This window comes from Corapipo altera, unplaced genomic scaffold, assembly GCF_003945725.1.
Source record: "Corapipo altera isolate COAL_440 unplaced genomic scaffold, ASM394572v1 23b, whole genome shotgun sequence".
Lineage (NCBI taxonomy): Eukaryota > Metazoa > Chordata > Aves > Passeriformes > Pipridae > Corapipo > Corapipo altera.
The window spans coordinates 7,126,095-7,140,993 of record NW_020884885.1 but is presented as its reverse complement, the minus strand read 5'-3'; the positions used below and the strand labels follow the sequence as shown (position 1 = coordinate 7,140,993).

At 39.3% G+C, this 14,899-nt stretch overlaps 1 protein-coding gene across 1 annotated transcript in view; it reads right to left on the bottom strand.

Moving 5' to 3' along the window:
* Positions 1–14,899, bottom strand: part of LOC113946636 — a 61,618-nt gene continuing 46,719 nt past the window's right edge. The window contains exons 24-39 of the mRNA XM_027642227.1: positions 14,257–14,297; positions 13,804–13,846; positions 12,980–13,043; positions 12,240–12,400; positions 11,887–11,979; positions 11,341–11,379; positions 10,573–10,728; positions 8,962–9,098; positions 8,266–8,488; positions 6,712–6,826; positions 6,053–6,190; positions 3,396–3,503; positions 2,306–2,497; positions 1,746–1,912; positions 374–560; positions 1–209 (exon numbers count right to left, since the gene is read on the bottom strand). Coding sequence (XP_027498028.1) covers positions 1–209; positions 374–560; positions 1,746–1,912; positions 2,306–2,497; positions 3,396–3,503; positions 6,053–6,190; positions 6,712–6,826; positions 8,266–8,488; positions 8,962–9,098; positions 10,573–10,728; positions 11,341–11,379; positions 11,887–11,979; positions 12,240–12,400; positions 12,980–13,043; positions 13,804–13,846; positions 14,257–14,297 — 2,073 coding nt within the window. The remainder of the gene's footprint in view (positions 210–373; positions 561–1,745; positions 1,913–2,305; positions 2,498–3,395; positions 3,504–6,052; positions 6,191–6,711; positions 6,827–8,265; positions 8,489–8,961; positions 9,099–10,572; positions 10,729–11,340; positions 11,380–11,886; positions 11,980–12,239; positions 12,401–12,979; positions 13,044–13,803; positions 13,847–14,256; positions 14,298–14,899) is intronic.

The following is a 14,899-nucleotide window of genomic DNA, read 5'->3' as shown; positions in this document are numbered from 1 at the left end:
TTATTTTTTGCGCTGTCGTTTCTGCTCTATGGCTGAATTCAAAGCCTGAAGGATCAGGTGTTGGTTGTTCCGAATATTGTAGCTGGTCAGTTCTATCAGCTTGTCAAACTCCTCCCCTGTGTAGGTAAAGCTGTTTAAGCAGTATGGGGAAAAAATGGTAGAAACGTCAACGTTGCCTTGTGCCATCTCAGCAGGGTTGCGCTCCACACCTAACAAATAAAGAAAGGTTGTCAGTTGGGGTAGAGATTTGGTCCCACCTCCCACTTTCCAGGTGGAGCACAAGTTACACTCTTTGCTGCCTTGACAGTTGCATTTCTCTCCCATGGGAAGGACAGCAGGGGAGGGAGGAGACCATCTCTGTCCCATTGCTTACCTGGCTCTTTGTATTTTCTGAAGGAGTCATTTACCAGTGGGAAAAACACCACTGTCGGTGCCTCTGGGGTCTCTGTGTCTTCAAAGATGTAGCACTCCTTTAGATTTTTCTTTTCTTCTTCACTCATGTGGATTTTGGGAAATGGGATTCCCTGTTTTTGGAAGTACTTGGAGGCTTCTTCCAAAGGCTGAATTCAGAAAAAAAAGAGAAAAGTTCAGAAATTCTGCCACACCCCACCACTTTTCCTAGTGCACAATGCATCCATCAAAAGAGCTTCAAAAAGATATGGGAGCAGGGTTTGCTGTCAATATTTCTTCTGTCCTTGTCTCTTACGTGAGATATTAAGTACCAGTTATTAACAGAACAACAGTTCAAGGCTCAGCCTCCAACTTGCACTCCTGATGGTTGTTCTACCTCACCTTCCTCAACTGCCTTAACCTACAACATAGGTAAGATGTTCAAGGCTGTGGGAAGGGTGGCCTAGAAGCTTAGGACACAGAAACACACCTCTCTTGGAGAAAATCCTAAAATGAGTAGAATGGACAGGAATCTGAAATAGCATGGTTTTTAAACGCAGATTCAGAGAAATACAAACACTTTTTTGACTCAGTATGAAATATTTAAAAGCCTCTAACTGTCTTAGATGCCTAAGGATGGTTATGAAAAGTGATGGAAGCAAAGAGTGATCTGGGAGAAATACCATCTAAACTGAAATGTTAATCTTGCAGTAATTTTTGAAAATAGGATTTTTGTTTCTGAGTCTGGTTGGCATGTACAAAAATTTTAATCTTCAAGAACTTCTGTCTTATCCATATCTAGTAACAGGAATTATATACCAGATTATTAGCTGGTATTTGAAACAGCAGGTATGGTGTCAAAGGACAATTCTTTTCCATAATTTAGAATAACAACAAAAAAATCAGTTACTGTTCTAAGGACAACTGGACAAATTACTTCTAATTATACTGCATGTGGGTAACTTTAGATGGATATCACAAGACAACCAAAATGAGTTAATCAGTGGTGGTACTAGTACCAGATAAGCACTCTATTTGAAGTTTTGTCTTGATAGCCATATTAAGATCACAGGAGCACACACGTTTAGGAGATGGCATTTAGCTATTAGAGGGTTAATTCAAATGAAATATTTGGAAGAACTGATACCACTTCTGTTCTCTTTAGGAGATTTTCCATGTTTTACCAGCACCACTGGAGACACCTAAGCATCTGCATAATGGAATCTGCATACCAAGAATCCTTCTCTCCCATCACTTTATTCTACATAAATTATTCTGAATCCTCAGAACTTAAGGAGGGCTAAGAGGACTAAAAGGCAGCAGTCATTATAAAAAAAATAGAGTGGTCATCGCACCAATGTCTGTGATCCAGAAGAATAGTTTAAGTGCAGGACAACATCCACTTTCCTCTCCGACCTCATGAGTGGTGGATAGCTAATATCGATGTATCCTGCCGTGTCTGCCAGGCACATGAACTCTGCTGTTTCTGTCAGCTGGTTGGGGAAATGCTCTAGTACAGTATCTAAAAGGAAATATTTTTTACAATGAGTGATTCACTGAAGAAGTAATATCTCTGTTATTTGACTAATAAGGGAGAAAAAATGACTCTTGACTCCCCATTACATTTTCTTTCCAAGATCCTGGTACACTACAGAAGCTCAAACTTGACACAGAAAAGGGAGACCTGTTCAAGATAAAAAGACAAGGGTCTTTCAATTCTCTTGTTGCTCTTTTTTCACTCCGATGAGCAGTAATTTCCTTTCCTGGAATCAAGGGAATTACTGAAGCTGATTTGGCTGGATGAAATTTAAATAGTTATCTTGAAATATTTTTTTTCAAATGTTCATCCTCTACCTTCCCTGATGAAGACACCAACCATTTAAGAAGGCAATAAATAATATTCAGGGGTGTTTACCTTTCCACATACAAAAGTTTTTGCTTTGAAGGTATGCATTGTGCACTTGGAACCCCTTCAGGAAGTTGTAGAACTTTGAAAAAATCACCCGCTCTGTCAGCAGCCGACGAATAATGCCCACGATGCCACATTCAGGGGTCACTAAGTAAGTCTCCAACTCATGGCTCCCATCTGGTGGAGAGGGTTCATCTTCTGAAGGGGAGAGAAGATGAACAAGTTGTTGTTTTGATACAGTTCTTTGCAATACTTAAAATATCAGAAGGCATTTAATACTTGCTAGAGAAAAGAAGATCCTAATAAGACATGGCAACATACAATTAAATAAATGTAAAGTAGGAACAACAAGGAAATCAATCTTCAGTAAAGCATATTGCATGAAAAACAGTCAAAATGGCAACAAAGTTGCTAAAGATGGAAAAAGTGATCTACTGTTTGACAGAATCCATGAGCTGATTCCCTGCATGAAGCTCAGGGTAGGCTGAGAATCTGGACCCACTTCTTTCAAAATTAATACAAACTGACTTTGCAAAAAAAAAAAAAAAAAAAAGTCAGGAGACTTAGACATCCAGAAAGGAGCATAGAAAAAGGGTTATGCTAAATGGCACCTTATCAGATTGGGAAAAAGGGGCTTTCTATCACAGGCATTTATTGAGCTCAGGATTCTGCAACACTTCCATGGAGAAACTGATGAAAAGTCCGTAAACCAAACTCACTAACCACATCTCAACAAAAGGACAGTCAACACCTCTAAGGAAAACAAAGGTTTATAACAAGATCAAAGAAAATCGGAATGGAGCTTCACATAATTGCTATATCTAAGTCTTCAACAACAACATAAGAAAAGCGCCATCTGCTGAGGCAGACAGAGAACACAGCACTGAGATGTTTGTTAGAACATGAAGGTTCACTGAAGGGTCCCTGGCAAAGACTGTTTATAAACTTCAATAGTTTCATATTTGCATAAATTCAGTTCAAAGGAGACTAATGAAAATAATATTGCTATGAAAGAATTCAGAGAGGAAACCTAGTTAGATGTAGCTGGCAACATGAAATCTTGGAATTTATGAGATAAAACAGAAATGTTACTAACCAACATCAACAGCCCTGTGTTGGGTACACCTCAGTGAGCGCCTTTCTGTAGGATCTGACGAATGCAAGGCATCCAAAAGATTGTAGGAAAAGACGTTGCTCCATAGACCTGTCCAATGGTAGAGAACAGGGAAACTTCTTCAGAAACATTTTAATGGGAAATATCCCTTAAAAAAAAAAAAAACCTCTCAGCTTTGCAAGGAGTATTGGAAAGCCTCAAGGTTTTCAAATTATCACCAAAATCTGTATGAAGTTCCTTTCAGCAACTAGCATTATTCTGTCCTCAAAGAGGATCCTAAATAGTTTAAAACATTGTGCAAGGCCTTTAGCCACTATAATTCATTGCCACATACAAACTAACATTTTCCATCCTATAAGCAATTGTCATCAGAGAGCAAACCCATATCATTTCCTATAAAATAAGTGTCTGGTCTACAAAGTATGTCATACACAAGTGGATACTCAGTTAAAGTTTGGAAGCTGCTCCTGGACTGCTAACAGTCAAATGGTTAGAGCACAATTTGGGATTGTTTTTAATAAAAGACATCTTCACTGTCCCTTGTAAGATTTCTCATTGCACGAGGTCTTGTGAATGAGACTTCCCTTCCTCTCCTCGTTATTCTCATCCCCATAGTGCTTCTTCCACTTTTTCTCTCCCACTTAAAAAACATATAAAAATATCTCCACAGTGCAGAAATCTCCAAAAGTCTCATGGATCTTAGAAAGTATTTCCTCCTCCACAACTCTGCCAGAGGCCCTGAGAGGAAGAAGGCTGTGCTGCGCTTTGCCTTGAAAATCTCCAGCAGTGAAAGCTTTGCAAAAGCCATACATTGCAAAGGATGCAATAATTTGAGTTGCACAATACAATAATTATTCATCCCATGAATTAGTAACAGATATAAAATTCCCTTTTAAACCTTGTTTGTTCATGAAGTGGGACAGGAAGCCAAGGGTCTGCTTCATAGGAAGTCCTTGTAAGACTAGGACTGACATAAGAAACGTTAAAAATGCAAAATTAAGAAATCACATTAGGGCTCTCTGGCTATACACTTAGAGGTTGCAACCAGAGTTCATTTGCATATAATTACTGGCTAGTTTCTGTCAAGACAACCTCCTCTCTCTGCAGCTTGAGAAGCTTCTGTTCAGCCCTGCTGTGAGAAGGCAACTCCTCTGGTTTCTCCTGTCTTCTCTTGGTGTCTTTTCACTCCATAACTCTTCTGGCTCCCTCAGTCCTGGGACACTGTTTCTGCATTTTAATGTCTTTCAAACATTGCTATCTCCCCAGAATTTGGTTACAATTACGTAGCAATGTTGCCCTAATCTCTTGCACTGAATTTTCTTGGTACTTATATTTGCTGAAGTAAGAACTGTGGAGAGAGACAGTATCTTTTACTAGGTTGACAGAATTGAAAAGAGCAGACAAGCTCTCATACACCCCAAGCATTCTTCTGGAAACCTGAGGGTCCTGTATCCCCATAAGCTCATTCCGTCTTTCCAGCTCTAACCACTGCTCTTATGAAAGGTCTTTTCTCTTTCTGCAAATGACACCTTGCTTTTATCCTTAAACGATCATGCTATCACTAATAGTACATTTTAATCATAACCCAAGAGGGCATGGCATGTGGTATCGCTAGATGGCAACATTGCTTTAACTCTCCACCTTATCCTTTATAAAGATACACCTGTGGCTATGGGGTCACCTGCCTCAGGTGTTAAGGTTGAGAAGAAAGCTCTGCTCAGGTTGGATGTGTTGGGTGTGGTTGCTATCTGGACACCTCAGGTATGAATACACTACCCCACTGTTATTGAGAAACTGCAATGGATGAACACCGAATAAGGAATACTACCTGGTGTTGCTGATTGCATGGATTTTTCACTTTATAAGTAAACCATTTCTTGCCAGTATCTTTGCTGTTCTGTTGGGTGATGTGCTCATTTACATGTAAAATATCTGTTGTTAAGAGTTTAAGAGTAGACAGACTTGTCTACAGACAACTGCACCCCAGAGAATGAATGTACAAAGGGGGGTAGTAAAGATTTCCAGAATTAGCTAAAATTAAAAGAAGAATTCCCTAAAAGCGGCAAAGCTGTTTTTCATACATTGCTGGATGCTACCTACTTTACTGAAATAAGAATGATAAAACTCACTGATTTATCATGATAGCAAAATTGCAAAGGATTTAGACTACTATTAAACTTGAAAAAATATCAGTAGCAGTTCAGAAAACTACTAAAAATTGTCATATTTTATAATAAACTCAGTAACAACCTTGCTTTTTGTTAAAAGATCATGCCATTCATAGCCAAAAATTATTTTAAGATTACAGTTTCAAAATACAAAGGTTTTTTGTGGAACTCTGCTGCTGGCTGGTTCAAAACAAGCCTAACCTTTTCAAGTAGCCCTGAAGCTTCAGGGCATGACGGTCACTGTTCAAGACAAAAGCAACAGTGAACAATGTGATTTGAAATTTCCTCTAAGTATTTTTTAGCTCATCTCCAGTGTTTAAGGAATTCAGTCAGAGGTGAGAACAACATGGTGTACAATTGGTTTCAGTCCTGCACGATGCCGGGCGCTGGTTGCAATATGCAGGGGTTGCATTATTTTAAAAATAAAGGACATTTTTATGCAATTCAAATTTTTGCAATGGAGCACATCACCTTTCATGAAACAAATGCGGGATTCTGGGAGCTTCTTCATAAGGCGACCCATGAAGAACTCACTGCCAAAATCCTCTGCACGAATGAAGGCACCATATTTTAAGAACCCGACCTCATAAGGGGTGAACTCCACCCATTCTGCAGAGACATGAAACAAGCTTTAAAATCTTATTCCTATCCCTACTTCCCTGCAGGAAGGGCTCTGAAATGGTAAAAAAGCAGCTGCAGGACAAACCCTATTGTCAAGGCAACCACAGCCTGGCCCTCCTCAGGCTAAGGAGGTATTGTTCAACTGGTTTCAGCTGCTCACTCAGTAATCTTTGCCAATCTTGTTCATTCAGAACTTTCCAATGACCCTCTCCACAAAGAGCGTAAGTGAAGTTTATACCAAAAGGGGTCAGCCTGTTACCCCACATGTGGAGCTAAGGTCTGTAAGTACCTTGGCTGTCCTTAAACACCTCCCCAAGATTTCTCATGCCCCCTAGAAGATTAATTCCTCCCAGAGCCTAGACACAAAGTTTAGAAATTGAAAAAGAAGTTAAGGAGGAAAAGAAACTGTTTATAAAAGCTATGGTTCAGCAGTACAAGAGGTTGCAACACATGCAGTAACCGACAATGCAGATCATTTAAACACCAAACGAGCCCAGGTTTGCCATCACCTTTGAACTCTGAAAGGCTGTAGTCTTCCTTGATGTTGAGGATCATGTAGATAGGTAGAGGATTTTGACCCTGATTCAATGCCTGTCGCTCATCTGAGAGTTTGTGGTTATTTTTCTGTAAATTGATGAGAGATAAAGGGCAAAATCAAGGGACCTTCATGTCATCGCCTACTGGCTTGCAAGATTACAGTAAAATAAGTATCTGTTTCCCTCTTAATTTCCTTATCCTCTATACTCATTTTGTGTCCAAACATTTTTTAACCAGGGAGTGATCTAAACATTTACACATCCACATCAGCTTATTTAATTACAGGTAGAGCTGTAGGATACTTTTTGAAAAAATGGTCTCCTGTTCTTCCCAGTAAATACATCCATTTTACATGGATATTTAAGTTTTCACAAGGAGGAACAGAGGAAAAGAAACCAAGTAAGAACTCTGCATTTAGGTGCTCAGATACTCCTACTTGTAGAAGGAGACACAGGTTTTCTGCCCTACAAAATACCCTTTCAGTTGCTAATTATGCGTTAAGAGATATGTGGAGAAAAAACTCTCAGCAAATTTACAGATGACACTAAGTTGGTTGGGAGTGTTGATCAGCTGGAGGGTAGGAAGGCTCTAGAGGGGATCTGGACAGGCTGGATCAGGGGTCCAAGGCCAATTGTATGAGATTCAACAAGGTGAAGGGCCGGGTCCTGCAACTGGGTCACAGCAACCCCATGCAGCCCTAAAGGCTGGGGCAAGAGTGGCTGGAAAGCTACCCAGCAGAAAAGGACCTGGGGGTGCTGGTTGACAGCTGGCTGAACACAAGCCAGCAGTGTGCCCAGGTAGCAAAGAAGGCCAATGGCATCCTGGCCTGTATCAGAAATAGTGTGGCCAGCAGGACCAGGGCAGTGATTGTCCCCCTGTACTCAGCACTTGTGAGGCTGCACCTCAAGTACTATGCTTAGTTTTGGGTTTCTCACTACAAGAAAGACACTGAGGTGCTGGAGCACATCCAGAGATGGGCAATAAAGATCATGAAGGGTCTAGATAAAAAGTCTTATAAGGAGTGGCTGAGGGAGCTGGGGCTTGTTTAGCCTGGAGAAAAGGAGGCTCAGAGGAGACCTTATCACTCTCTATGACTGCCTGAAATGAGGTTGTAGACAACTGGAGATTGGTTTCTTCTTCTAAGTAACAAGTGATAAGACAAGAGGAAATGGACTCTAAGTTTTGCTGAGAAAGGTTTAGATTGGATATTAGGAAAAATTTCTTCACTGGAAGGCTGGAACAGGTTCCCAAGGGAAGTGATGGAATCACCATCTGTGAAAGTGTTCAAAATGTATGTACATGTCCCACCTGGGGACACAGTTGAGCAGTGACCATGACAGTGACAGGATAACGGTTGGACTTGATGTTCTCAGAGGTCTTTTCCAACCTCAACAATTCTAAAACCCCTTTGTTATTCCACAGAAATCATCTGCTGGATAATGCTGGCATGCTCTCAGGCTGACATCTGTCCCTAGAGCTTCATATTCTATACAACAGTATTCAGTAGTTGTTAGGGAAAACGCTACCCCATCACTTAATGCTTTTTCCAGAAGAAGTCCCCAGAAATCAACACTAGAGATCTGGTAACCCTCTTGCTTCCGCAGTTTTAGCTCCTTGGCATAGTATTTCAAGCTTTCCAGGGAAAAGCAGCTTAGCTTGCATTTGGTCATATGTCTGCGGACTTCACCAATCGGTCTGGATAGATCCCTATGTGACCACTCAGTGCTCTGATACAAATGTGACAAAGTCCTGCAGAAAAGAAAAGAAGTACATTGTCATATGCTTGTGACCCATTCCACTTTTTAGACTTAGATTTAAGGTCCACATCAAATGAAATTGCTGAGGTTCATTAAAAACACCTTTTGGGCTCAGTTTGTTATTGAAGAGAAAAGATTTTTTGAGTTAGAGGACTCTCCCAAATCACTGGTGAAACCTGAAGACTTGCAAAAAACCCCTCCTTGCTATTAAGGTTTATGGACAAGGCTGTGATTTTCACTAGAGTGACTCAGCAGGAAAGATCCTAGAGCTGAAACAAAAAAGTCAAGGAAATTGTTGTTACCTGGAAGCAGTGCCTACACTGGCTCAGGCAACGTGCTCCTAATGCAGCAATGAAAAAAGCTTGAGATTGAACCAGTACACCTTTACCAAAATGAAGAGGATAAATAACTTACACAGCAGGCTACAGAAGTGATGAATGATGTCTATGTTCAGGATCTCCTTACCATGTTGAACCGGATGACCCAGTGATGTATGAAATAGCATCCAAGAGACCCAGCTTTTGAAGACCCAACAGGTTGCCTAGCAGAGATGTCAGTGCCCGGGCACCACCTCCTGTTGTCATGACTGCTACAACTGGTACCTGTTTAAACATCAACACAGCAGTGGTAAGCAACACCTTTTTTACCAGCACATGTGATCAGAGCTGAGTAAATTGTAACCTTTCAGTCCCACAAGAAATTCCAACAGTTCACCGTTCCCCCAAGTCGGGGGTAAAAAGATGAAAATTGGGTATTTTGCACAGGAAAAAAAAATGTAAATGGCTGATTTTGAGGATTTTGATTAAAATCAATAATTTTTTATTCTAAATTGTTGCATGCTGGCTTACCAAAACATCTCAAAACTTATGGTTTCCAGGTATCTCAGTATTAGACTGAATTTTCCTTAGCAAAATATCATAACATGAGAGCTGTATTTTGAGAACAAGCAGAGCTCATCCTCTCTTGTAAGTAAAATATAACAGCCAGATTACATTTCCTATAAAGTACCTAGAGTATATAATTGCAGTGATGAAGCCTAATTGCATGGAAATCTCAATTGTGTAACAGGAAGACAAATTCCTCCAAGGAACCCACTGAGAGAAGATGAGCCAATTGACATTTCCTACACACATTTCCAGGCAATTACATCAAAGAAATGCTCAACTGTTTCCTGATTCAAATCGAACATTTCAGGTCAAAGCAAAGAATTTTGATTTGGGTTTATCTGACTATAAGGAAATATTCTCTTGCTGGAAAATCTGGAATTAGTAGTTAGAACTACTTCCCTCTAAAAAATTCTTATACTTAGGAAACTGTTTTTTTCCACTGAAATTAGTGTGTCAGTGAGAAACTATATGATGAGTTTGTGAGCAGGGGCATCATCTATGGTGTCCAAAGTGATGCTGTCATGCATTGCCTAACATGTCTTTGGTCTACCTGTCCTGGACAAAGGGAAAAACACAGATGAAAGAAAAGCAGTCTCAAAATGAAAATTTCTTTATTTCTGAAGTTTCTGATCACAGATCGTGTTCCCACCCTGAAGCTCCAACCATCCCCATGCCAGCATGGGCCAAAATAATACAAACAGTGACTCAGACAAGCAGATCAGAGAAAAATGTCTTGTGCTGTTTGAAGAACTACAGCTGAGATGATGATCACCAGAGAAGAGAGTCTGTGATAAGAAACCTTATCAGCCAGTGTTATGCATCACTTTAACTGTTAGATTTTCTCCCTCCAAAAATCCGATAATATAAAATACCTTATGCAGCCTTGGTGAGTGAATGGTCAGCTAAAAGAGTAGGACTATTCAGGTCTATAATTCACAGATGAAAAATAAATAAATAATTAAAAAAGCCCGAAAATGCTGATTTATGGCATTCTATTTTCTGGATAAATATGTACTAAGAGGGTTTGATACTACCCTGGCTCTCACACTGCTTCATTTAAACATTTCTCAATGCTTTATGTGGGGTAGTGAGTGTACCAGGGATAGTTAAGGAATAATATGTGAATGGCTACAAGAATAACACATTCCTGTTACACAGCATGTTACAGTCCCTATGGTCCTCCCCATACCTCATGATCTTGCAGGTCTTGCTCTAAATGAAGTGTTTTTTTCAGAGCAGAAGCCACAAACTTCTTCCTTTTCTGTAGGAAATTTTTCTCTTCCTTACACAGATCAAACTCCAAACGAACATCTAAGTTTCGTGACCTCAAACAAAGTGCAGAGTTGAATAGGGTGTGCATGATCACTAAAAATTAATGTCTGTACCCATGCTTACAAGTCATGACTAGGCTTAGAAAAGCTGCTACAGTGGCCCAACAAAAGATATCACAGATAGTATAAATAAGGTAGAGACAAGGCTGAGAAAGTGTAAAAAGTAGCAAAATCTTACAGAAAGCAACAAAAGTGTTCTTTCTTACTACACTGTTTTTCAAGAAGTATCTAACATAAATACTGCAATTCATACTGTAAACACTGGAATATTTAGAATTTGTTGCCTCGGGAACTCCAGATTTTATAAATAAAAATACTCTGGATTTTTTACAAGTAAGGAAAGTGAAGTATAAACATGTTTTTCTAAACTCATAGCTCTACAGATTTTGCAGGTAGAAAACATTATTCTCTCCAACCAAACTGAACTTCTCTATAGTAGCATAACAGGAAAATTCACCCAGCACAGTTAACCACCTTCTGGACATGGGTAATGAACTTGGGGTAAGTAGGTAAAAATAATCATTGACTGAATGCTTTCTCCCTTAGTTAGAGAAAAAGGTAATAAGGCAAAAAACTGTGCAATATCTTTTTTTCACAACCACAAAATCCAAAGGCAGAATTTCTTACCAGTCATTTGATTTCATATGTAAATTGATTGTCTCATCCTAGGAAAAAAGCAAAACCACAATATAAGCACTGGACGCTATTTTATGTTCTTTCCTTTCAGTCAACTCTGAAGCCCTTTTTCTAAAAACCATGTTGAGCCACAAAGCCATAACAATCATAAAATCCATCTAATTTTTAAAACTCCTCCAAATCCACTCCATTTTATTTATATTGTTTTATACTAAAGATAAAAAGAGCAATCTACAGTAAAAACCAACACCAGCTCTGCCAATGTGTTCCATTCTGCGTCACCATTTGCACTTGCTCTGATCTGCATTAGTCCCCCAGCTAGTCACAGAAATCCCTCTGTCAAATATTTGGCTGGGATTTTTGGTTCTACTTGGTCCTTATGAAAATGTACAGGTCCATAATCCTCTCTGTTAGGAATCTAAGGGCACTTGTAGCTATGTATCTAGACCCCTACTTCGCACTGATCTAATTAACTCATGCCTATTAATCTTTGGTCCATAACTTCACATTTATTCTAAGAAGTGGGTATCAATCACCTTTGCTACTGCCACTTTCTCATTCAATGGAAGTGAATCCAGAGGAATAGTGAGGGATGCATGGCAGTCTTTTTTCTTTTCACCTGAAGTACACTGAAAAATAAATCATGACGTAGAAAAATATTTAATGTACACACCATAAAAAATGTACTGTCTCCAACTTTTTATATGAGTTCTTCATTCAGTTTTCAAGTTAGTATCTAATATTTAAATGTCTTAGGGGTTACGGTGCTCTTCCAGAGCTGAATTTCATGAAACATGGCTCTTAATTAAAAATACATCTTTCCATTTGCCTCAGTCGAGTGTAGAAAACCATGAATTTACTGTGCTTACTCAAGCTAATGATCATATACCGAGTAGAAAGGAGGCTTCTCTGCCAGAGCCATGCGCAGCTCTGACAGGTTGTACTTGATGTAATGGAAGTCCAGGGGCTTCACGGGTTGCCAGAAAGAGCCCAGAGACAGCGTCTGGCTCTCTTCGTAGGATCCCTTCACTGAAAACAAGAACTCTTTTTCTAAAAAAAAAAAAAATCATGAAAAGCATACAGGGAAAGTAACGACTATGATCCAGAAACAGAACTTTAATGGTCATTCAGAAGTTGTCGTTTTATATATATATATATATATATGTATATACCCTTCAGCAATGCTTAAAAGCCTCCAAACTATTTATCCATCAAAGGAACATTGCAAGAAGAAGGAGGAGAAGAAAACAGACAAACAAAAACAAAAGATAAAACATGAAAGAGTTTATAAACCAGCAGTAACTGTTAAAAACTGAGACGTACAGGCAATTGAGCAAAATGAAACTTGAGATAGAAATGTATATTTACTGCTATTTTACAGCACCTCTAAGATCCATTGTCTCTCTAATCATTCCCTTTAATTTCAAAGTCCAGTTTTTATAATTAGTTAGCACAGACACGCTGTAATTGTTGTATCTGTGAACCTGTCTGTAGATCCCTAATCATCCAGTTCTTGTGCTCCATTTTAAGAACAAAGTAGGAAAATTACTGGATAAGAAAAAAACAAAAAAAAAAAAAAAAAAAAAAAAGATTATTTTTCAGTTTTTTGTTTCTAGTTTGACGTCTAACCTGAAGTTTCTTTCTTTGTCCATCTGTTGTCCACCAGGACTTGCAAGCAGGAAATTTCACGAGCCTGTAGCAGGGATGAACAATGAGATAAGTATATAAAACATGCCATCTCTGACTCACTTCACTGCTACCTGCCTTTGGTCACCTGGCTCCCTGGAGTCTGGAAAACTGTTCACCCTGTGTTTGTTAGGCTGATAAGAGAAAGACTTTGGCACTCTGAAAATGCATCAAGTTTCAGCTGAACGAAAAATTGTTGTGGTGCTTTGTTCATCTAAGCACTATCCCAAGGACGGGAAGAGAGGGAAAATAACAGGAGAGGGAATAGGAATGTGCTGAGGCCTCCCAAGGGTAAACTGATGGGTTGGCCAAATTACAGGGCTGTCCTTGCAGCCCTGCTTTGGTGAAGCTGGACAGCCAAGCACTATATACTTTAAATAGTGAGTTAGGGGCAGCTGAGGAAGCAACTTCCGTATCATCCTATGGAAGCTGGGTAAACAGGATGGCCATGAGGGAGTCAGAAAGGAAGTCCCCAGAAGGAATAACACAGAGGCAGTAAGTCACTGAAAGAGCATTTCAGGCTTTGTAAAGAGGCTTGATATCAGCTGGTGGTGGTGAACAGACCTCTGGGTATCACAAATGACTGTGTACATTCTTTCCTAATATATCCTCCCACAGGGAGCAGCACAACAGGATGGATGCCTGTCTGAACCCATCTCCCTCCCCTTCAGCCTTGCCTGCAGAGAGGTGTTGGGACACCTGCCAGATTCACCACATCCCATCACTATTATGAAAACAAAGATAGAAAAGCAATAGTTTAAAATTACCACTAATACACCATTAGTGACAAGCTTTTCAGGAGGGACTGGACTGAAAGAGAAAAAAGAATGCAATTAGAGCTAATATGACCTAAATACATTCTTACATGAACACCAAAGAATAATACATTCCTTAAAGTTCTTCTTGGCCAACATAGTCTCGAACATGTCACTGATTTTTAATTTTGGGAGACACCTGAAATGTGTATTCCTTATTTTTAAGTGACTGAACTTCTCATTACCATTCTCCCTCTTCCAGAAAATAATGGGATAAATTAATAACCAGGATGATTCTTGGTAGATAAGGAACACAGAGTTCTAGCCAATATGCAACTAACTTGATCAATACCAACTGTTACTGTTAAAAATGCTAAGCATTTTAAACTATATTATACTAAATGTTAACGTGTGTTTGACTGCTTGCAAAGGACAGTTTTTTGGTTCCATATGGATTTTACTCACATGCTCTCCAATGTAAACTCAACCTCTAGCGTCTCCTGTGTCTGTAAAAGATCAATTTATTATAAGCATTTGAATTAAATTTTCTTTCTCACTAGCTGGTTGTCAATGATTATTCTGGCTCTTGAAACAGTGCTTCAATCAAATCAAATTTTCCTGCAGCTCTAGGATATACTAGAGATGAGTGAAAGCAATCGAGTTAAAGTGATTTTGAAAAGTGTTCTCCCTCCTGTGTTAACCATCAATCCCCAGGCCAACTGCTCTTTTACATTTGGTGGTGAGGTAGAATAAAATGGCAGACAGTCCTAAACCTGCAATACTGTTGGCTTAAAAATTTATAAAGCCTTGGTTTTTTTCTATGTAATGTTATCAAAAGACTGATACTGTTGTATAGAAGAGGGTATTCTTAATTCTTCTGATCAAAAGAACTCCTATAACACGGACAATAGGAGTGCCAGTCACTAGACAAGTTAAGGTAGACAGCCTTCTGAAATCACTGTAGAGCTGAATACCCACACATACCCTATAAGAAAAGTCAGTGAAACAGCAAATCTATAGTCATATCTAAATGGAATACCCGTATCCCATGTTAAAGTCATCACGTATGTGTTCGGGCACACTGAAATAATGAAATAGTTTGAGCAAT